Source organism: Passer domesticus, chromosome 1, assembly GCF_036417665.1.
Source record: "Passer domesticus isolate bPasDom1 chromosome 1, bPasDom1.hap1, whole genome shotgun sequence".
Lineage (NCBI taxonomy): Eukaryota > Metazoa > Chordata > Aves > Passeriformes > Passeridae > Passer > Passer domesticus.
The window spans coordinates 46,265,246-46,288,369 of NC_087474.1; the positions used below are offsets into that span (position 1 = coordinate 46,265,246).

Sequence of the window (23,124 nt, forward strand, 5' to 3'; positions counted from 1 at the left end):
TCATGCAGATTACAGCAGATGTTACTGACCCAGCAAATATTTTTACTTTACTTTGAATAGTGAAAGGACAAATGTGTTCAGAGATGCTCAGCTTAAGTTTAACTTCGTAAATGGATCTGAGGAGTTTCCCTTTTATGTTATTTCCATACTTTGTTGTTTTGTTCTTTGTTTTTTTTCCTGTTTGTTTTTTTTTAATATGCATTGTGTTTATCTTAAGAGGTTTTGCAGAGAAAAAAGTCAATGCTGAGGTACTGCATATTATCTTAACACATGCTCATGGATTGTAGAAGCATTATTACACTAAATACTGCTACCTGAAGCATCTATTTTAAGAATGGAGTAACAAAAACTCTTAAGTTGCAAGATGTGCAGTTGTGTCTCTGAGATGTGGGAAGACAAGATGGGGAGATGTCTTACTTGTTTTCTTTATGTATTGCCTCTCAATTGACAAGTTGAAAAAATGCAAGATTAGATAAACTGTAGAAAATTTAAAGGGATTTTGAAGATGTTGATAAGGTCTTCTTGCAAGTTTTGGAGGCTTCTCTGTATTGATGCGGAGACTTCAAATAACTAGCAGTGTTCAGAAAGAAGAAAATAAAAAGTTGCCAGTCAGGGATAATGGATGAAATAGAAGTAAACAGTGCTTATAGACCAGTTGTTATGCACAGAACCAGCAACTGTCAAACTTGTCATACTCGCAGCATGGGGGTAGGATATTGCATGGCTAAAGGGTTTTGCAGAAATACAGCTAAAAGTTCTAAAAATGCTATGTTAATTATTGAAATAATTGTTAGAGCAGGAGCAAATTCTTGAGTTTTAGCAGCACTGAGTAAAGTAAATTGTGTATAAAGAACATTTGCCCTGTGTCTGGTTACTTTACCAAAGTAAATTGAGACCATAGCAAATGCAGATTGTAGAAAAAAAATACTGTGCTCAGAGGGTGCTCCTGGTTCCAGCTGTGTGAAATACATGAAGAATGATCAGCTTTTCATTGTTGATGACAACAAGCATTGCTATCATATGCCAAATGCAGAGGGTATCTGCCCTTTCTAGTATCACTTTGTGTTGTGGTCAGATTTCAACAACTTTTGGGTTTTCTGTGATATTACTGGGTACTTTTAAAAGCAGTATTTCCTAGGAGGTGACTAGAGGAAAAATAAGTATTTCTTTCTCTTAGAGTAAGTTTGATTGAGAAGCGCTAAAACCAACTTTGATTGGAAAGGACAGTGACTCCTTGATGTCACACTGCTTTTCTGTTTGGTCTTCTATTTTCTCTCCAGCTGTCTTCATTGATATTTGCTGCTAGTTTGGCTATGTCATAAATCTCCAAAGAGTTTTCATAACCTCATATTACAGGCTGTTGGTTGGTACCAGTGCACAGAAGCTGCACTTACCCGTGTTCAGTGTGAGCTGAACTCTCAGGTTGCACATCGTAGAGGTAAAAAATGGCTTTAGGTCACCTTGGACTTCTGTCTTCTTTTAGTCAGAGGGATAAGATGTGCCCTTTTGTCAGGCACTAGACCTTAGGCCAGAGACTCATCTTTTGGCTCAGATGGTAATATCTGAAGAATGACTTCAAATTTCATTCCTGAACACAGTCATCCCAGAATAAAGGAGAAATGTGAATTACAGTGTCTGGGCAATAACAAAGATGATAGACTTATTTAAAAAGAAACTACTTTTTTTTTTTTTAATCGGTGATCTTAGAGCTTTAGAACTGCTTGGGAAGCCACTAGTGCCTCGTTTCTCTTTTCACTCATTTGCATAGTTAAAGCAGTTTGCTGCTGGCTATTAATTCATTGATTCAGATGATGGATCCAAAAACACAAGCTCTGCAGCTGGTTTATGTGGGCTGTGACATTTTGCTTGAGGGAGATGTACATTAAAGCAACATTGAGTACGCAGAGTGGATGCACTGAAAGTCATCTAAGGCCAGACTTATAATTGTATGGCTTGCCTTCATTTGTGCCGAGTTAGATTGGAGATAGCTGACAACTACAAGAACATGAAAATATTAGAAGGCTTGATATGCAGTGATAACTGGAATGCATCATGGGTGAATGTAAAGTGATACACGTGGACTGCTGTGCTGTAGGCTCAGTGACAAGCTGTGAACATTTTTTAGAGCTCAGGAGTGAGGTCTTGTGTACAGTTCACAGTGTCATCAGCTCACTGCTTGAAAGGAATCACATAAGTTGCATGTTGGGAATTGGTAAAAGGATGAGAGAGTAGGAAGTAGCACATGGTCAGACTTTGGATCGGTGTTTTGCTTCTTGGATACTGTGTAGCTCTTGCCCTGGCTTCTTCAGAAGAGTACAGAGCTAGAGCAGAATTGTGTAAGAGCATCAGGAGCAATCAGAGACATGAAATGGCTTTTTTGAATGCAGTATGTTAGATGATTGGGGCTGTTTTCCAATGAAGATACTACTGTGCTAACAGGAGGTAATTTTGAAATTATAAAGTCATCCTTTTAACAATGTACAGAGGGAGTCCTTCCTACAGGGACTTTTGTGGATGCTGTTTTTGTGGTTATAAGAAGAGTGTGTGGGGAAGAGAAATTGTTCAAATGCTGTTTAAGTGAAGAAATACCCCATCCTAAATGCTTGGGAGGTGGGTCTTTGGTGACTGTGGAGGTGTTAAGAGAAACACTGCTCTGTTTATTCTGCTGTAAGTGCTACCTATGGATGTATGTTTCCAGCCACTGGTGAAGGCAGGAGCTTTGGTGTGGCCCATGTGGCTGTTCTTGCTGGATGATAGGATTTGAAATAGTACTGCTTTTGTCCTGGGAAGGAAGCCCCTGTGTGCGCTTGGTGAACTAGTGCTGATGATGTCAACTTCTTTCACAGTTGAAAGCAGTGATGTGCAACATGATACCTGATAGTAATGTAGTACTTAAGGTGGTTGATATTAAAATCTTGGAGTACTGGGACTGCTGTGGGATCTGCAGTATTAGTTATGTTCCAGCCTGCACTCTGGTTCTGCTGCATATGCATCTGTCTTCCTCCCAAAACAAAGGGAGCTTCCTCCCAGAGCATCTTGTGCCACCTTTCTGCAAGGCACAGAGAAGGGCTGGCATTGATCAGCAGTGCTTTGCATTTTTGTCCTCTCAGAAGAGTACAGAGCAGCGTACCCAGTGTGCTGAGCTGGTATGGCTCTGGATGCTGATAGAACATGAAGGGGGTTGTAGAAACAGAAAGCTCATATTGCATTAGGTAGAAAAGCCAAAGGAGACTTCAGTGCCACTTTGAACTGCAGTTTCCATCACAGTGTAAAGTTTCTAAAAATAAATACAGACTCTGGAACTATGGGATTGATTAAAAATTAGATATTAAGGTGCAGAAGCATCTTAACTGCTGGCCTAGAATTTGCAATTAAGATTTTTTTTTTTACTTTTTTGGTATCAATATATTGAAATACTCAAGCATGGGAAGACGTTTAGTGACAAACAGGACCTTTGTGATACAGCTTTTAGTGAAGGTATTGTAAGTGGTGTGTTGGAGAGCTGTTGTAGACCTCTTGTCGCGCACAGAGTTAGATGTTGTTGAACAGACACTTAGCTTGTGCTCCCTGCTTTGTTCTTTATTTTCTGGCTGTTGAACCATGACAGTTGTGCCCAAGGTTGCAGCAGTGCTCTAATGCTCAGTGTTGCAAATGAAGTGAATTGAGACTGTTCACTGAATGTGTAAAGTGACTTAGAAATACAGAATCCTGGGAGACATTTGGGGGATGATGGCTTTGATCCTTGTACCTTTTCCACACTAATAAAGATGCTGTGCAGTAGTGTGGTGAAATGAGATTGCATATTCTAGTGAACACCTCAGAAGAAGAAACACCCCTGAACCCAGTACAGGTTTAGGTAGCATATGGCAAACAAAAAACATGCTGAATAACTGAAGTAAAAAGGGCTAGTGTATAGCCATCTGTATTGATCATTAAATGGCTGGAGTTCATGAAATTAGGTTGTCTTATGTATAATCCAAACTAAATTAAGGTTACTAACAAAGTAAATTAAGGAAGCCTTCGAGAAAGGTGAAGAGGGAATTTTAACAAGGGTGTGAAGTGAGAGGGCAAGGGGAAATGGCCTTCAACTCACAGAGGATAGGTGCAGATTAGCTATTAGGAAGAAGTTCTTTATTGTGAGGGTGGTGAGGGATTGGAACCAATTGTCCGGAGAAGTTGTGAATGCTGCATCCCTGGAAGTGTCCAAGTTCAGGTTCGATGGGGCTTAGAGCAAACTCACCTAGTGGAAGGTGTCCATGCCCATGACAGGGGGTTTAGAAGTTCCTCAGTACCCCTTCCATCCCAAACCATTCTGTGATTCTGCTTAAAGTGCTGCATCCTGAGCATACCAGATGGGAAATACTGTGAGTTACTTTGATCAAATGTAAGTAACTTTTTCTACTTTTCTTTTCTTTCTCACATTTCCCCTGTTCCTCTCTCTGGATTGCGGCTGCACCTGTATGGACTCGTTACTGCAATGGTTGAAATTCATCTTTTTACTGGACTACTTCTGGATGTGTTCTCCTGATATCTTCAATCGTGAAAATGATGGAAATGTGTTGTTTACAAAGTAGCTGTAAGTATTACCTTGATGCAGATGTTTTACAGCTAATGTAGGAAGAGAAGCAGCATTATGTTTTTAGTAGATGAACTAAAATTTAGCTTAGATAACAGCTAGTTGAAAATCAGGAAGGGATGAAAATTAAGGGGAAGGTATCGTAAGCATTAGAAACATGAGATCTCATTTGGCACCATGTTGAAGACAGTGGAAGTCAACTCTTTTACAAAAAAAGTACTAAATTCTTTTAAAAGCTATTGCAGGAATTAAAGAAACTCAATTCCTAATTTGTTTTGGTCTCTTTAGATGTGGCAAGTTATGAACAAAGGCAACCATTAAAAAAACCAGTATGTTGAAATCTTCAGTTTTAATTGGTATACCAGAAATCTGAACCTGGCATCCAGCTGCAGTTTTTTAAAAGGCTCTTTCCCATTGAGGGCAAATGCTCACATTAAACACAACATTAATGACCATTGTAACATTTCATACATCTTCCTCTTTCTGGTTACTACCATTTTTATTTCATTAACTAAAATTGTAGGTGTAATTAATGTAGACCCACTTAATAAATCAAACAACCCAAAATTTGCCATCTATTCTTTTTTAGCATTTCATACTCGGTGATCTAAAAGTTCATAGGAGTAAAACTATCTGAAGTGTGGAGCTCTTTAAAAAGGGAAAGGGAAAAGAAATAACTTTAGTTCAAAACAAAAATTATACGGAAACCCTTTTAATTAAATTTGCTTAAATTTTTTTAAGCAAAAGAATTAGCTTATGGCAGGGTGAGCTGTTTCTGGTAAGCATAACACACATGAAAAGGTATGTAGATACTAAAAAATGCAGGTGACTGACAAGAAGAACTATTAGGAGTGTGTGACTGTGATTAGATATTTCATATCTGGCAGGATGAGTAGAGTTCCATGTCCTTAATGGTTACTAAGGACCTGCACTGTTAAGGAGCCCTTTAATATCTTAAACAGCACTGACCTGTGTGTCATGTAATATCTCTGAAGCATTGGCTCCAGCTCAGGGTTTCAGATTGTGATAAATTCCATTCCTTACATGTAGTAATAGATTGGAAAATGAAAACAAATATTTGGATTTTAAATTCCTGGCTGATTTTTAACATGCTTTAAAACTTTTCAGATGAGATTATAGCTGCACCAAAGGCTATATTGAAACAAAAAGCTTCTTTAAAGGAGTTCCTTGATAACACAGTGCAAAGATTCCTAAGTTTAGGGAAGTAATAATGTTTGTTGTGTTATGAGTATTGAAACTTGAGCCTCTAACTTAGTCTTTGCAATGGTGTAGTTTCATTTGAGATTATTAATAGTTTGTTTGCCAAATGGAGAAATCAGTTGGGCGACTTAAAACTGAGAGTCCATTTATTGACTAGTGCTGTTGGACTGCCAAGAAGTTAGTTCTTCTTGCATTCAGTACTTTAAAGGTGATAGTGGTTTTATAGCCTTGCTTCAATTAAAGAAATATTTTTAATTTTAAAATTCTGAATTATTACTGCATTGAACTTATTCTGCCAGTTTTAGAAAGAAAAAATGTCAAAATAAATGAGTCAACCACATACCAAACTTGAATTAACTGTACTGTATCCCATACAGAGAAGTTCTGACCAAGAGTGACTGCAGTAGAAAATTTTTTTACAAATTATTTTTTAGTGTTCCTCTCTGCTCACAAAGATAATTTTAGGGAGTAGAATTTGAACTTGTAGACAGCACTTGAGCTCTGTGGGTATATACAGCTCTCAGACCCTGAAAGTGAGGCAGTACCACCATCACATGACATCCTCTCAACTTTGCATGGACATAATGCCTAAAGACTGGAATCATTGCTCCATGACAAGCAGTGCCTTGTGTTGCTTTTAGAAGACTGTTGTCTCAAAGTGTTTTGAGAATCTTTATAAAATATCTAAATTATCCAGTCTCACAAGACAATCCTCAGAGCTGCTGCGTTAATAAACAAACAGTTGTAGGATTGTGCTGGAAGAGTAGTGTAAAGGTAGCACAGTTGAGCTTTGAAAGATTGCTGGATCTAGTACAATGAGGAGGAGGCATTTTAAGCACCTCCAGCATTTTCATTAATGTGGTGACAAGAAGTAATGGCTAACATCCAGAATTCTTCTCTTGTTTCACAGTAGGCACTATTTTGGGTACAAGAGTACAAGGCAACTGTAGTTTTGCCTATATGGAAAATTTATGCAAGGTGTGCTGCATTAGTGTAAATCTGGGTTTACCATGAAGGCCTCCAGTTGAGTGACACAGAAGCAGAGGTGTCAAGTTGGTCCCCATCATGTTGAGGCAGTACCACCATGACTTGGAAGTATAGGAAGGGTGCATTCATACTGCTGGCCTGTGTTTCAAATGGGCATTGGTACCAAGCTGATCATGTTTTAATTTGTTTGCACATGCTCACTGTTGTGTTTGTACAGTCATAATATGGCAATTGCATTTGCCCAAAATACTCCTAGTATGCCTGTGTTTCTGTGCCAGTTCTTTGGCCATCTAGTCAAAACAAATTTTTTTTTGCAATTTTTTTCTGTAGTCATTATACTGTCTTGAATGTAGACAGCTTGGGTTGTTGAGAGGTTGGGTAGATAGCACTTTTCTACAAAGGTCAAAATGAAGTGAACATTTCAATAACTAAGAAGACAAGTCTATTAAGAAATTACTTGCTTTCCTTTTAACTTTTTTTTCCTAAATATCTCTTGCTTTAGCAACAGAAGAACCTTGAAGGATATGTGGGGTTTGCAAATCTTCCAAATCAAGTTTACCGGAAGTCTGTGAAGAGAGGATTTGAGTTCACGCTCATGGTAGTAGGTAAGTTTCTTTGTTTTGAACGTTGATAGTTAGAAGTATTTTGATGTAGTTCTTAAAATCTGTGATGGTGATGTAAGTATGTTTTGCATGATCTCAGGAGAAAACATGGATCTTCTACTGCTGGACTGATAAATTTAGGTTGGTTAAAAAGAACATATCTGGTCCACAAGTTAATGAGGAGACAAATAAATGATGAGAACTGGGTAGTTATATCATCTTAGGAAAACAGTTTGGTGTGGATCTGGTCTAAAATGCTACTTGCAAGTATGACTGAAGTAATTTGAACTTGATTTTCATTTGAATAAAAAAGAAATTTTTATGGTTGAGTGCAACACGGCAAACCTTGTACATAACCAGGCAATAGGATCTTGTCTATCCTGCACTTCTGTGGCCACAAAACTATGCTGCAAAATCAAAGCTTTAATTTAAACAAACCTTTCTAGTTTGTATGGTTGCAAAGAAAACCAAATGTAAACAGTTTGTTCCCTGTGGACTACAGTAAATGGGAAATTATCGTTAGTTTGAATGAATAATTCCATTCAGAACAGTTCATTTAGTCTTCAGTCATGACCCAAATTTGTCATCTTTCCTGCTAGGGAATCTCATTTCTTTTTTTTTTTTTTTTGTCTCACTCTTGAGTACTTTTATCATAATAGACTGTTACTAAAGTTGGTTACATTGGTGTGTAACTGATGCTACTGGATATGTGACCCTGTTTTGGCATGCTAATCAGAAAAATAATAATAATAATTTAGAAATGTTTTATAATAGCCATCTGTCACTTTGTTATCTAGTTCTATCATATGTAATTTGGCTAGCTTGATAGTGCTTTGTTTTGTCATCAACACAATGGATTTCTTGAGCAGGCTTTATGTGCATGTAGCATGTAACATAACAGTATTATTGACAGAGTTAGAAATCAAGGGCAAATTGGTGCAAACTCATTGCATATATATATCATCTATGTTTTTCTTTTGATTACAAAAGTGAGCTAGAATTTTTCAAATTTGAGGGTTGTTTTTTTCTTTTGGAACTTGATGGCTGGTTCCTTTATAGTCTAGCATCCAAGTACATAATTATTTAGTACAAAACTGTTAAGTCTAAAGTAAAATTGGTTTTCTGCTATCTGCTGGTAATAAAAAGGAGGAAGGGATGAAACCATCCTCATAAGTGGTAGATGTAGGAATGTGATACAACTGGAGAATGAGGCAACTTTGCAGCCTGTGTTCTCTTGTTTCCTGGTAGTATAGTTTAAAGCAATTACATTTAGGAAAGCTGTAGAAGATGGAAGACTCTCAAGAAGAAAAATTGGTCCAAAATTAGATTGAAAATGAGATGTTGACTAGTTTTCTTATTTTTGTGCTTACTACTAAGACTTCATTTGTTTGCATGGAAATATGTGCCACTGTCTGGAAGCTTACTAGGAGAGGTGGCAGTATTTTGCTAAATTAAAAATGCCTCTGATTCTATTCTTTTGACTCCCAAGTATAGAAATCAGATACTTGATAGTGAGTGTTTAAACAAAATGATGGTTGATCTTTTAGTGTTCTGGGGACATTTGGGGAGGGGTGGGGTAGAGAAATTATTTTGTTTCAAAGTTGAGTGCCTGCTAATAGTATGCCCTGAAAAAATGTGTTTGTTTTTAAATATGAAGATGAAATCATTTGTGTATTACTGATCACTTGTGTTGGTAAACACTGTAATGCAATCTGCAAGTAAATTGTTAGGATTGTAATTATTTGTTGCTGTATTCATCCTGTGAGGTAGTGTACTGTAACTTGGTTTGAGGTCTTTAGCTGACATAATGATACAAATCTGTAATAGTAAATGGAATTATCTATAATCTACTTGGTAAAGTTTAAAAGTTAGAATGTAGTATTTATCTGTGTATGGTTAATGCTGGAAAAATAAGAATACTGGATGTATTATGTCTTGGAGATTATCTAAAATATTCTTTTGCTCTTTCTACTATTAAGAGTCATGTGTGCATGGCTACATTTTACTGCAGATTGCACAACTACTGATTTGCTGACTGCTTTATTTGGAGATAGTCAGTGTCAGTGTGTTACCCATTTGTTCTGAAAGGCAAAAAGAGAAAAACAATGCTTGTGGTTACTAAACAGGTATAACAAAGAAAACAAATCATATCTGGGATCCATGTCCAGCTATTTTCAGGTGTCCATGAAGTTTGATATCACAGCTAAGGCATTTGTGTAGAAACTGTTTTCCTGTTGTACATTAGTGTGGAATTACCAGTTAGACTTAATAGATGTGCATAGTGTTGTATATGGCTTTTTTGTCTTTGGAATGTGTAGTATGAAAATTGACCAGTGTTTGGGGGGAATGTAACACTATGGTTGTACTATTGTGTGTGCTTCTACTGCTGTAGAAACAATTCTGTTTTCAGTTTAACAGTGTAAGATTTTTGTGATTGAGCAAGTAGTAAGTACAGCACCAAACAGATCTGATGTTTCACTAAGAATTTTGCAGGGAAGTAGATTAATTTTGCTGAACATTTCCTGTGCCTGAAGTGTGAATGCGAGTACAGAAAATGCGTATTTCCCCAGTTATTATTGCCCTGGAATGATGGAGCTGCCCATAGCAGTGTGTGGTGGCTTCCTGCTCTTCTTTGTGCCAGTGAAGTTGGCCAGTGGGGTTGCATAAGGCCGAGTAGTTGTTGAAAAGCCTAGAGAATGGTTTCTGGAGCAGGTTTTCTCCTCCTGAGCTAAGTTGGTTGGTGGCATTGGTTTGGACCCATGTGGACAGTTTTCTGTCTGTAACTTGCTTTTTTGAGTCAGGACATGGTAGGATTGATGTATCTGATACTTATAATGTTAGTGAGCTGTTTTCTGTAAAGTATAGCTGCTGATTTCCAGGTGTTATGGTGTTTACATTAAACACAACTAATGGGTGAAGTAATTATGAACTACACACATACAAGTATAAAAAGAGGATGTCAAAATAACTTTTTTATATCAAATGTTTTAAGAATCATTGAAAAGTAAACTTTAATAGAAACTGGTGTTACTCTATAATATTTCGCCATAATACACATTTTGACATTTCTATCTCTGTTTCTTTTCTCCAAATTGTATTGATTTTTTTGTTAGTGTTTATAAACTTTTTTGAGAAACTGAAGACTGAGAAAGCCCTTTGTTTTCCTTATTAATCAGTTTTCATTGATTTGTCTTTCATCTTCATGAGAATTTCATATTAGTTATATTCTCAAAGCAGTAGTTTTCATCATGCTGCTTCTGCAGCAAGTTGATTTTGCAGAGTAAAAACTCACAAGCACCTCCTCTGAGGATATGACATAAAGTGAGCAGAAATACACATTTAACTGAGTTCCATTCTTGATGCTTTCAAAGTAAGACATATAAGTAGTGGTTTAAAGCAACTGATTCTACATCTGAAGCATTAAAGCTCAGCAGTGGAAAAAATGTCAAGTTTGCCTTGGTAGCCTGCTTCCTTCATAATCTTGTGTAATCTCTTCAAGTATAAGACATTTATTGAAACACTTGAGAACCCGACATAAATATTTAGTCTGTCTGAAATCCAAAGAGAATTCTCTGTACTTCTCTGCTGTATGGGTTTTTTTGGACTAAAGTATATGTTTAAGTCAGATGATTAAAAAAAGAAAACTTCCAGAAGTAATACCACTGTGGTTAGTAACTCCCAATTAAAGAAAGTCTTAATTGTGGAATTGTAGTTCTGTCTGTTTGTTAATATAATTACACTTGCTTAAGTAGTGGGTGTGTGTTTTTGCTTTAGTGTATGTGAGGTGTGGAACAAATAGTTATTTTTCAGTGTGTCTTCCTTCTAAACACTGAGTCAGGAAATCCCTCTTTTGTTGTATTGAAATGACGCTGGTAACGGGATTTAAACCAACACCCAAGTAGATGCAAAGTCATGATTCTTAAAAATTCCTTTCTTCTATAGACCTTATGTACTTAAGAACATGTGTTTGTGGTAACTTTTTGCTAGAGCTGTATATTTCAAAGTGTTCAGGCTTCATGAGTCACATTAGAAGTTGGACTTTCAAGTTTGGGGGTTTTTTAAGTCATCTGATTTCCAAATTACAGAACACTTGAGTTGTTTCCACAAGACCTTTCTAGTTCTTGAGCAACTGTTTGGTAGCTTTGATTTTGAAAGCTGTTTTGAAACCTCTCCCATAGTAAATTGCCTGTTTTGTTTCCAAATTGTTCCTTTAGCCTTGTAGATCACCTGTAGATTACAACTGGAAGGAAAATGCCATGCAATATTGTTGGAGTCCTTCATTTGTAATTATATGCACACTCAAGGGGTTTGTTTAAACATGGTTTTTTGGCATGGGTGCAAAGAGAAGGACTGTATTTTGTAAGACTTGAAGTTACATTAAAGAAGCAGCACACCCTGATTTTAAAATGCTTTTATTGTTCACTGAAGAAAGCTTGGACCAGTTTAATACTTGTATCTTCTGATCATGTTCTGACTGAAATTACCCCCTTCACTTGTTCCCTTTCTGAAGCAATTTATTTATCAAACCAGTCAGTGGTACTAAGACACTTAGCTACTCACAGATTAAAGATACTCTTTACTTGCTGTCAGTTTCAATGCCAGGAACAAAATCATTTATCACAGGATAGGAAGAATAATTAAATGAAAAGTAACCTGTGTGTGGGCAGTGCAACTAAGTAGGAGGAGTTTTGGGATGTTGCCAGTTCTTGTTGATCTGCTGTGATTTGAAATGCTCCTAGTTAAGGTTTCAGTCGTGTCTCTACCACAGTATCTGAGTAGGTGTTTGGCCTTTGGTGTGACCTTCATTGCCTGGCTGGTGAGGATCCTGCACTGCCATTGCTGAGTGTGCAGTGCCTGGTGCATGCGGTCAGGGGAGTGCAGGACTGGGGTAGAGTCCTGTTGTTTTTACAAAGAAGAAGCACTTGATGGAAAAGAACTAGCAAGATTTCTTGCAAGTATCCTGCCTCCATTCCCCCTGAAAGTTCTTTCTTCAGAATACCTGAATTCCTCTAGTTCTCTCACCCTCTGAAAACTGCCCTGTGTGCCATAGGACATCTTTGGCTGCAGCCCCTTTTGGGCTACTTGCATGGTGACTGCCTGGTAACAGCTGGATCTGGGTTAATAATCTTCCAGTTCTCAGGGTACTATTTCTATAAAGAAATGTTGAAGTCTGGGTTCAACTGTTGTGGTATGATGGAAATAGATCCTTTAGAAAACTAGATAAAAATAAAGTTAAGTTTCAGGGCTTTTGTTCACAGGATTACAAGGTTTCCCTGAAGAATAAATATAGCAAAGGTTGTTTTTAAGGTTACAGAATTCTTTAAAGAAGTAATTTATTGTATTCCACTGATGATGCCTACAAAGTATAAGAATGGATGGCTAAATACGTTAACATGTACCTGATGGGGGTGCTAAAGCAAAATAGGTTGAATGTAGGAGAGCTGGCAGAGGTAAAACCAAAGGAAATTGGTGAACTCAGAATGGAGCCAGGGTATGCCCACAGGTGACATGCTCCTCTGGAGAAACCTCTGTTTTGGAGTAATGCCTCATCAGTTGCCTGTTATTCCTTTTTGTGGAAAGAGGTTGATAAACATTTTTTGGGAGGGCAGAATAGATGAATTCTGAAAATATTTCATGGAGAAATAAGTGTCTCTTCAAGATGTGAAAGATCAGCAACTTAACAGTGAGTTCACTGGCTTGCATGATTTTCCAGTGAGTTACTTTCAGATGGGAGCTTGAAGTGCATATTCATGTGAGTACTTGGCTTCAGTTAGAAAATCTTCTCTCATACTTTTTTTTGGTTTATGGATGTGTTTTCTCTTATTTTTCCCCCTCTTTCTTTTGTAATGCAGTGAACTACAGCTGCCAACATACTTGCTGCTTTTGCCTCTTTTGTAGTATTTTGCTATTTCTTTTTTTGTTGCTGGGGAAAAAAAACCTGCACAAAGTGTACAACCTGATGGAAACTTTACGGTGGGTTATTGTGAAACTTATTGTCAGGGAAATTCAGTTAATCTACCTATTTGAGCTTATCTTAGAAACCATAGCTTTTCAAATACTTTCACAAGTTTCTTATAGCATAATGGCTTTTAATCGCTCAATAGGAAAAAGAAATTCTTAATTTTTGTTAAGCTCATTTTAAACATTTTCCTCTCTGTGCAGTAGCTTAAAGGTTCTAATGAACAGAACTAAAGTTGGCATTTAATAGGATTGGTCTTCAATTCTCATTTTTTAATTGTTTGCAATTACAACATTAATTGGAATTGAAGTGCTTACTGGATAACTTCTAAAGAGCCTTTGGATTTTTGTTTTCTTATTAAGTGTTTGGATGCAAAGCTTCTTGAGTAGATTATATGAAAGCCAACTGCAGTAAGGTCCTTCTTATTGGATGCTTACTATTACATGGCTCAAGTTCTGACAACTAACCTTAAGTACTAAGTATTAGTATATTAAGATATTACTTGGAAAAATAAAGAAAATGTTTTTGCAAAGCTTTGGTGATTGTGAGCATAACTGATCTATTTCTCATGTGACAGTATTTTGGTCAGATCCTAATTTTTCTATTCAAATTCTTTGTTTACTGGCAAAGTTTTTTATGGGAAGAGACTTGTATTTCCAAGTGTGTGGATGTGAACCCATAATTTGGCAAAAATCTGCCTGTAATCTAAATGGCTTTTACCTTTTTTTTAAAAAAGTGATGATTCTGGGGTTTTTTTTCTATTCCATAATTTTTCCAATTTTTTTTTTCTCTTCCATAAATTGTTTTCTTGTCAGTCTTATAAAAATTCTGTGAATTATTTCACTGGATCTTTAATAGATGAATTCAGAAAATTTCATAAAAACATCTAATGAGAGATTGTGCTCTGTATTGTTAGGTGTCATTTTCACTTTTGAAGCTTTGAGGATTGTTTTGGTGGTTCCCTGCATAATCAATCCTGTCACATTACTAGCTGTCTTCAGGCCATCTTTGCTGTATTTCTAACTGCATAAATATTTTTCCAGGTGTTTTTTTCTTTTCCTACCTTACCATTTTTTGTTTTATTTCTAAATAAAAATGTGTTTGCTGATTTTACACATCCAAATATGTGTGCACATGCACACAAACACACAATTACTCTGTTGATATTTAGGGTTTTGTAGTAAGCTTGTTCATTATGGTGAGATCAGCATTTGAACCTGGTCCTTGTTAGTGTTGATGACAGGTTTGTAGGTCACAATTTAGCTGCAATGAATGCAGTCTGGCATTTTGGTATTAGAATAAGGATAAATAGTAATGTGTGAACTTGAGCGCATCTTAGAGAAGGTACCAAACTAATGGATGTTTTATTTCTTAAACTGATTATCAGATGGCCAACACTTATTTTGTTGCTAGTCGACAGATTGTCCTGAGCTGTCACATGTATGAGCTGGGTGTGAATGAAATGTTGCCCATCTTGTAAGCAGTGACGTGTTAGAAGTCACATGAATACTGTTTCCAGTTCCTTAGCCCGGATAATCAGGTAACACCGTACTGCAGCACTGCTTTTTGAAGCTATCATTGCTACAAGCCCAGAGTGAGATTCAAAGTATGAGCCAGTTTTTTGTGCAGATAAATGTGCAGTATGAATTTAAAACTGCTTCTCATTTCTTGTTGGCTGAAAATGTTAGTCTTGCCTGCCGTATCAAGAAAAGCTGAAGACTTTTTTAAGGAATAGGTTCATTCTATCACCAAAGTGATATTCTTGGATGGAGTATTTGTGGTCTAAATATCCAGTTAGGATAGGTAGGAAAGCCCATATGACCCATTAAATGTGATTCAATATGATTGTTTTCCCTCTGGCTGATTTTACAACAGTCAGTTCACATCTTCCTTGTCAATCCATTTGAAACAGTTAGTTTTTCTTCCTTTTCCAGTATTTTTCTTTATGTAGTATGGCTGTTACGTGCAACTGTTTTGTTTTGGGGTTGGGATATTTTTCTGTTGAGGTTCTGAGCACATTTAAGAGTTTATACCATACTCTTGTCTTGAATTTCTGTTATTAAAGAGAATGAGCATCTTCTAATAATATTTTTTCTCACTTCTTATGGTGTATCTGTTGGTATTTTCCAGTAATTTTTGCCATAATGCAATTCTTAAGGCAGACTATTTAGATTTATCAGTGGCTGGAGGGGAGAAAGGCTGCTGAAGCTGACTGTTTAATCAAATAACTTTTTTCTGTTTGAGTTCCTGTCATCCTTTACTTTCATTCTGATTTTTCTCTATAGGTAGTTTACCAAGAGCATAAATTTGAGAACTCTCACACTCTGTCTTGGAATAGTGCTGATTTTCTGTCAGTGTTGATTTCAGCTATCTTAAATTTGTAATGCCATTTGATATAGTTCCTTCCCTCTGTTAAACTTGAAAGGTTTTTTTTGAGGTTTCCTGGTTTCCTAATTACACAGTTACTTCTAGCTTTTTGTCAGTGAAACTTTGGTTTGGGTCATAGATGGAACCTTAAGCCAGAATTGTTCTGTTATCTTCAGAGTGGAACCACGTGTCTGTCAGAGTTAATGCAAAATGCATCATTCTGGTTCTTCTCATGAAACTTCTGTGAAAACTAAACAAATTTGTTTCGTGGGACAGAGGCTTCCTCAGAAGGGCAGAAATGGTCTGTGATTCAAGGGGATTAAACTCAGCCTTCTGTGGAGAAGGAGGCAATGCAATGGAAGGACACAGATAAATGTGGGCTGAATAAAAACATCAAGTGTCAGTTCTAACAGCATCTGGCCATGCTGTTTTACTGCTTGGGATATGTGAAGTGGTGTTGCTTTCTCTATAAGGTGACAGCTTGTGTTTTTGAAAAGAATCTGGAGCATTCCCAGGTGACATCTTAGCTGCAAGCAGCAGTGCCTTTTAAAATAGCAGTCTGAGGTCATTATATGTTGAGTTTTGAATTTATGGGCAAATCTAGAATCGTGGGTCCCTTGTCTGTTGCTCAGATAGTGAAAAAATAGTAATTCAGTGGTCTGAAGTGGGAAGAAGTTATTGGATGTCTGTGGAACACTTTTCAGTGCAGGATCATGAGCACTGTGTTAAACTGAACAACTGTGAAACAAACCACTGCTGAAGTATATAATTATCAGATAAGCAGTTGCTGATGCTTGATCAGATCAAATGGCATGGAGGAGCAAAAGGCATTTTCTGCACAATTCCATCAGTTGTTCTTGCCTTCATGCACGTTGCCTGTGTCATCTGTCTTTCAAGACAGAAATATTATGTGCTGTATTCACAAGTATGGTAGGGAAGAATCTCGGGAATATTCCAAGTTTGGCTCATGAACCACTCATATGAGTGGTTCAACTGTGGTGTAATAATCTGGTAAAGAGCTGGCTGATATTTCATCTATAACTGTCTCCTTGGACCCTGTGATGTAAATCTGTAAAACATTTACTTTCTCTCTGTGTTAAACTCTGATCCATTAATTTGTCTTCACATCTACATGACTTTTCTGATGACAAGATATTGTTGAAGTTTCTGTCCCACGCTGCAGAGTTTAAAGGGAGCTGTAGGTTTTTGGGGAGACAATTTCTTTGTCTCAAAAGTCAGCAATTCTTTTACCATCTGTTCTTCCTTGGTTTGATGGATGGAGACAGTTTATTGTCAGTTTCCGGTTATTTTTTGCTCTGCTGTTTTCGTTATTAGCTATTTTCATCTGACATTGATGAAGATTATTTGGTTTGTTTTATTTTTGTCATCCAAGAAAATGCCTTACATGACGTTGGCACAGTCTGTCAAAGAAGCCTTTGAGCAATTAATGTAATACCCTGCAGTAAAAATACTCTCTCTTCACGTAGGACTGAATAACACAAATAACACAAGGGGGTTTTTAAGGACCTGAAGATGAGTTTTCTTGGCTCTCGGATGACGTGTGATGGTGCTTTGCTTGATAGGTTAGCAACATAATGTTCAAGTTTATTGCAATTATTTTAAAGAGGATGTCCCTTCCGAACATTTTGGTCATCAGATTCTAACCTTGTATCTCCAGACTTCTGGCCAAAAACTTGGGGAATGTGAAAACCTTTTTGATGTTTGTTCAGGTTTATGACTAACCATTCTTCAGTGCTCTCAGCAATGGTAGTTATGGAAAGAAATAATATAATTGCTTTGTATAGGTCAGTGTATGACACTCCCAGCTCTGAAAAAGCTGGAGGTAACCTTGTTAGTACAAATCTTCCAGTGCAGAAAAAAGTAGCTTCCAACAAAAACACAGCCACCTTGTTTCCATGTACTCTGAAGCCTGTGAGGGAACTGGTGCAGAGGTTGGTTTGAGCAGGATAAAAGAAGCCATTTGTCCCACACCCCACCTATGTTCCATGGCAGCATTTGTGATGCACTGGGTAACTTGAGTGAAACTCCAGCCAAGTCAAACCTTGAAGAGTATGATCTTAGTTGCTCTGTCAAAACTCCTCCTCTGTGTAGGTTACTGTATCAATAAAAATAGCATTTCACATTTGCTTATTCTGTAAAGGTGTGCCAGAATTTTTCGATTTTTATTCTATTACTATCTTAGAGTAAGTAAAATTTTTATTTGAATTATTATTTCAAGTATTTATATTGTCTCCTGTTTCTGAGTAACTGAAATAAAAAAACTGAACCAATTACTACGGCAGGGCAATGTCTTCTGTCAGTGATTTTGCAATGCCCACTTGTGCTTCAATACAGGTAGACCTTAATCCAATAATGCACGGTGTTTACTAATCCACTTAATAGACTAATACTGTCTAGTGGTTAAAAAACTGAATCCATGTTCTTAAGAAGAAAAACATGCTGTGTTTCTGAAATACTGTTCTTGATCTGTACAATTTGATCCTTTTAGCCACTGTTGTTTATTAGTAAAGTCATTCCCATCAGATATTTTTAGTGACTGAATGCAGAGAAATTAGTTGAGACTTGGATGATTTTAGCTTTAAATATTTGTCAGATTGAAACAGTTTGACTTGAATTATCACAGCTATTTCAGTCTACAATAAGTAAAAGAATGTGATTTTTATATACTGTTTGGCTGTGGTTTGAACTGAGAACAGTGTCCAGATTTTTATTTCACTGTGAATTTATCTGCTGTGGTTGATTTATGTCAAATGGCAAGCATTCAGATGGCTGAATAAAATAAGTGACTCAGAGGAAGTATTTTATGAGCTTTGCAGATACTTGGACGGTTTGAGGTTCTACTCAAAAACAGCTTCTGCTTTAAGTAACAGTAAATGCATTTATTCCACAACTAGTTGCATAACATTTTTATATACCTGCCTTATTAGAAAGGAGTTGAGACCTACCATTCAAGGCAGCAGCTGTGCTATGTAATCAACAGACAAACTTGTAGGCATTGTGTGTGTGTGTATGTATATATATATATATATATATATTCATTCTTGTTTCCTATTTTTGGCACTCAACTGAAGTTTTCTATTTGGTCTTTTTTTTCTATAAATAAACTTCATTTATAAGACGTAATTTGCTATTAGGACACAATGTAGAGTGCTCTAATTGTATTTCTAGTGCCTATTAAATGGTGTTGAGTGGCTAACTAAGACCAGGCAAAGATAGACACAGCAGGATAAGTAGGAAATCTGAAGGAGAATCATCATAATGACAGTAGCTGAAATCATGTCATGGTACTAATTTGGAGAAAACAGCTCTCGGCAGAGATGAAGACTTCTCCAATTTCGTGCCTCCTGCAGTTTCTTGAGTCTTCATCTATAGAGCTCTTTTAAAAGGCTGCAGAATAGCCCTCCTGCAAGTAAATGTTAAGCAGCCATTTTGTGCTTGAAGTTTGTGCCTTGCTGAACTCCATGCCTTTGGTTTTTGAGAAACAAATTTTGAATTTAATAGTGTGTGGGCCTGGCTGTTGATAGTTTCTTGTTTACTATTTATAACTTTTCAAAAACACATGTTGTGAAGAGGTCAAAATAAAGATTACTGTCAACTAGCACCATAAACTTTGGGAGGTAAGTGATATTTCAAGGAAGCACCACTGTTTGTTTGCATGACTTTTTACAGAATCATGGAATAGTTTGTTTGGATGGAATCTCTCAGAAATCATGTGGTCCAACCACTGTTCAAGGCACTTTCATGTGGTTTCTCTTGAACATCTGCTTTTGTCCTCTCTCAGGAAAAGGATGCTGGGTTGGATAAAATTAAGCACGATTCCATTTTGGAGTCACACTTGATGATAGTGGTCTGCTGTCAGTTGCCTTCTTGAACTTGTGGTGAAATGTAGGCCCTCTAGTCTGATTATTAAAATTACTTGACAAATGTTTCTCTCAAATCAGTTTAAGAACTCAGTAGTCCAAGCCTTTCCAGAGACAGCATTGTCATGTAGAGATCCATCATGATGGATGAGATGCTGCAAAGGTATCTTTGCCATTCACATTTTACCATTGAGGTGGTTTGTTTTGGCTCAAAAAGGCTGAACTGTGAAAATGCTTTTATACCATTTCAACCAGATACAGAGCTCAGGAAGATGGAAGATGTTGATAGTTTGATAGGACTCTAAAGTCTTTGTGAATCTAATACCTTTTAGAATCGGTCTGTGGTTCAATTTGTGTCCTGACATGCTTTGCAGGTGAAGTTAGGCTTCTCACAGTATTGGGTTAATGAGAAAGTGAAAATAGTTTAGCCAGAGAGTTGAGTTGCCTCAAAATAGATGGAAATTAATAACATTTGATTAAATGGCATAAAATGGCAGTTCTTATTTGAATTACACTAATTTCAGTATGCAGATTGTGAAGATCTTGGTGTTTGTCTTTTTTAATAAACTGCTACAGAAAAGATAATGCAGTTAGTGAGTAAAGCCATAGTTGATTATCTTATTCTTCTAGCATCTTAAAACTGACATGTTATTGCATCTTATCTTGGATTTTTTTTGTGTTGCTGAAAAGCAGGGAGACAAAGACTACCCTGTTTCTAGCAAGATTAACTGCTGGCAGATACAGAGAACTTTTTCTGCTTACTCAAATAAGGCTGTGTTTGTCAATATGTGTGCTTACCAGTTTCCTTAAAACTCCTGCTGTCAGCTTAAAAAAAAAAGTTTGATGCATGTTGAATGTGATTAATATTTAAATAAATAAATTATTACAATGAAATACTAATAATAGTGAAGCAGTGGCCATGCTTCACTACTTCACTAAACATGTTGTGTTTTTTTACTTGTTTACGTATTTCTTAGTGTTTTTTTACAGATATATCACACTAAGGTCATGATATCCTTAAGTTGCCAAATGCAAAAATAAGCACTCAGGTTAGACCTCTTGCCACAGTAAAGGTGATTTTTTTTATTACTGCATTTGATGGTTTTGGGGAGACTTTTCATAACTTCTATGTGCTCTTCATATTTGTGCTTTACAGAACACTTTTATGGATTGTGCTCCTTCTTGAGAAAGTACCATATCCAAACACTATTAAAGTGATGGGATTTTTTTTCTTTGCTTTTTTCATGTTGTTATTTGTAGATTTTTAATGTGGAGTGGGATACTGCTTCCTAATTCTCCAGCTGCTGGGAACTACACCTTTGCAAGTAAAGTAGAAGAGTCACATCCTAGAATTGTGTCACATCTTAACCTGCTTGTTTTTGTTCATGCAAAAAACCCCAAATGGTTCTAACAAACCTACTCTCCGTGCACTTCCGATGGAGCTTGAGGCTGGCTCTTCTTGGGTAAGAGGAGAGAGCCTCTTAGCACTTTTAACTCAACAGAAAGATAAAAGGTAAACTTTGACACAGAAATACTGCACATTGCAGTGTCTTTAAGAGAGGTGGGTGTATATGCCCAATTTAGATTGGCAGTAATTGCCTCATATTTCCCCATAAAGTATCTATCCTGTTAAACACCAGGGTTTTCCATGTCAGATATTGTTGTCACATATATGAATAGTATTATCTGAGTGACATGGACATCTCAGTTAATGTTACCTATTTATTACAAAGAAGCATAAACGTGCAGTTTCTTTTACTTGTAATAATCTGCAGACTCAATTTGCTGATTTGCCTTTTTTGGATTTTGTATAAGGCCTCTTTGTAGATGAAGTTCTATGTTAAATTCTGCTACGTGGAAGTGCAAAAAGATGTGAACTCAGATGGGTTTTCTCGATACAGTGAGAAGCTTTTAAATGAAGTGTCATTGAAATAATTATTAAAAATAAATGTAAAAAAACCCAGGAACTTTTATTTTTTAGCTAAGACTAAGATAAGTAGAAAGACTGGTTTTGTTTCTGTAGATATTCACGTGTGACTTCTTGATTAAATTGTATCTTGAATATGTTTGTGCTTCTGAGAGTTGAAGATGAAGGGCTGTCTCTTGTGTGCCTTTCTACCTGTTTAGTTCAAGCTGCTGTGTCATAGCAGTACTGTTGAGTATTTAGCATTCTTTCATGCCAAATAAATTGTAGTGCTCTTGTCTCTGATGTTTCTGGCTGCAGCTTTTTTGTTGATGCACTTTGAACCTTTTCTGGAAGGCTTTTTATTACTTACTGTTCAAAAACCATTTTTAGCTTTTTCCACATATTCTGGCAAAGTGACTGCATATGTCAAAACATATGTGTAGCTTCAGAGCTATCTGCTTCTAGCAGCAAGCAAAAGCTGTGGTTCTTTGAGCTATTCTTGGAGAAGGTGAGGACTTTTTATGCTGGGGGTGAAGGTGGGAATGTACCAAGGGGGAAGGTAAAAACAGGAGACATAGGAAACTTTTTGTATTGTTCTTAGTGTTGAGGTGTAAATTTTGATTTGCAAAAATAATTAGTAATCGAATTTCTATGGATAAAAAGGTGGAAAAATGTGACTGGGACAGATATACCTGCTGTGTGTTGCTCTCTTGTTTTGAATCCTGTGATTCAAATTTAGCACTGGGTGCTGCTGAAGAACTGGAAACCATGTGAGTGGCTGGTGATAAGGTGGGCAGGAGCAGCAGAGAGCTGTGGCTCATGGAGAGCCTTCTTCCTTGGCTGAATATGCTAACAGGTGAATTTCTGTTCAGCCTCTGGCAAAATGAGGTTGCCAGATGGTACCCCATGCCCCACAAGGATTTCTCTTATTTGAATCTGCTGAATACCACAGCATTTTTTCATCAGACTTTGAGGTGAGATTGCTTTGGAATCTCAAAATGGTGTGAAGTAGAGGTGGTATGTTCCATGTTTCCCTGAAAGATTAGGATAAGTGAGTTGCCACTTAACAGGTTGTTACAAAGCATATTTGTAAGGGGAGGCTCGTGACATCTTCAGTCAGGTGTGCCTGGGACATTGTGCGTAGACTGTTCAGAATTAATGCAATTCCCTATATTCTACTTGAGCTTTTTGGGAATGCTCTCAATATTGTATCACAGGGAATTTTTGAAAGCATGAATACTCTTTACCTCTTTTATCAGAAGCTTTTTTACTGTTTTTGTTACATGCAAGCTGGTGGGTGTTTGCTGTTGAAACCTTAGATGAGTTTTGGTCCTGCCCTTACTGCCATCAAGTACCACTAAATCCACGCAGTAATCCTCGAGGTAACTCTTCATCTGACTCGTGTGATTCATGTCCTACAAAGACAGGCACTGTAAAAGGTTAAGTGCAGAATTGTTTCTTGCACAGTGATCCATTGGCTCACGGCAATTCTGTGGGTGTGTTGGCCACTGCTGTTCTGAAGGGTTTTCTCACTTTTTGCCTTGTAACTCACTGAGAAGTTGATTCAGTTTACTGCTTCCAAAGGGTGCTTGAATCTGAAGTCTGTCTAAATCTACAGATGGCTG

General features: G+C 37.0%; 1 protein-coding gene across 2 annotated transcripts in view; it reads left to right on the forward strand.

Annotated features, from left to right (window-relative positions):
• Window positions 1-4,557: 4,557 nt before the first annotated feature.
• SEPTIN7 (septin 7) overlaps window positions 4,558-23,124 on the forward strand; it is a 62,932-nt gene continuing 44,365 nt past the window's right edge. For both annotated transcript variants that reach the window (XM_064418163.1, XM_064418152.1), the window contains exons 1-2: window positions 4,558-4,576; window positions 7,287-7,389. In XM_064418163.1, the coding sequence (XP_064274233.1) occupies window positions 7,380-7,389 (10 nt within the window). In that variant the 5' untranslated portion in view covers window positions 4,558-4,576; window positions 7,287-7,379. The remainder of the gene's footprint in view (window positions 4,577-7,286; window positions 7,390-23,124) is intronic.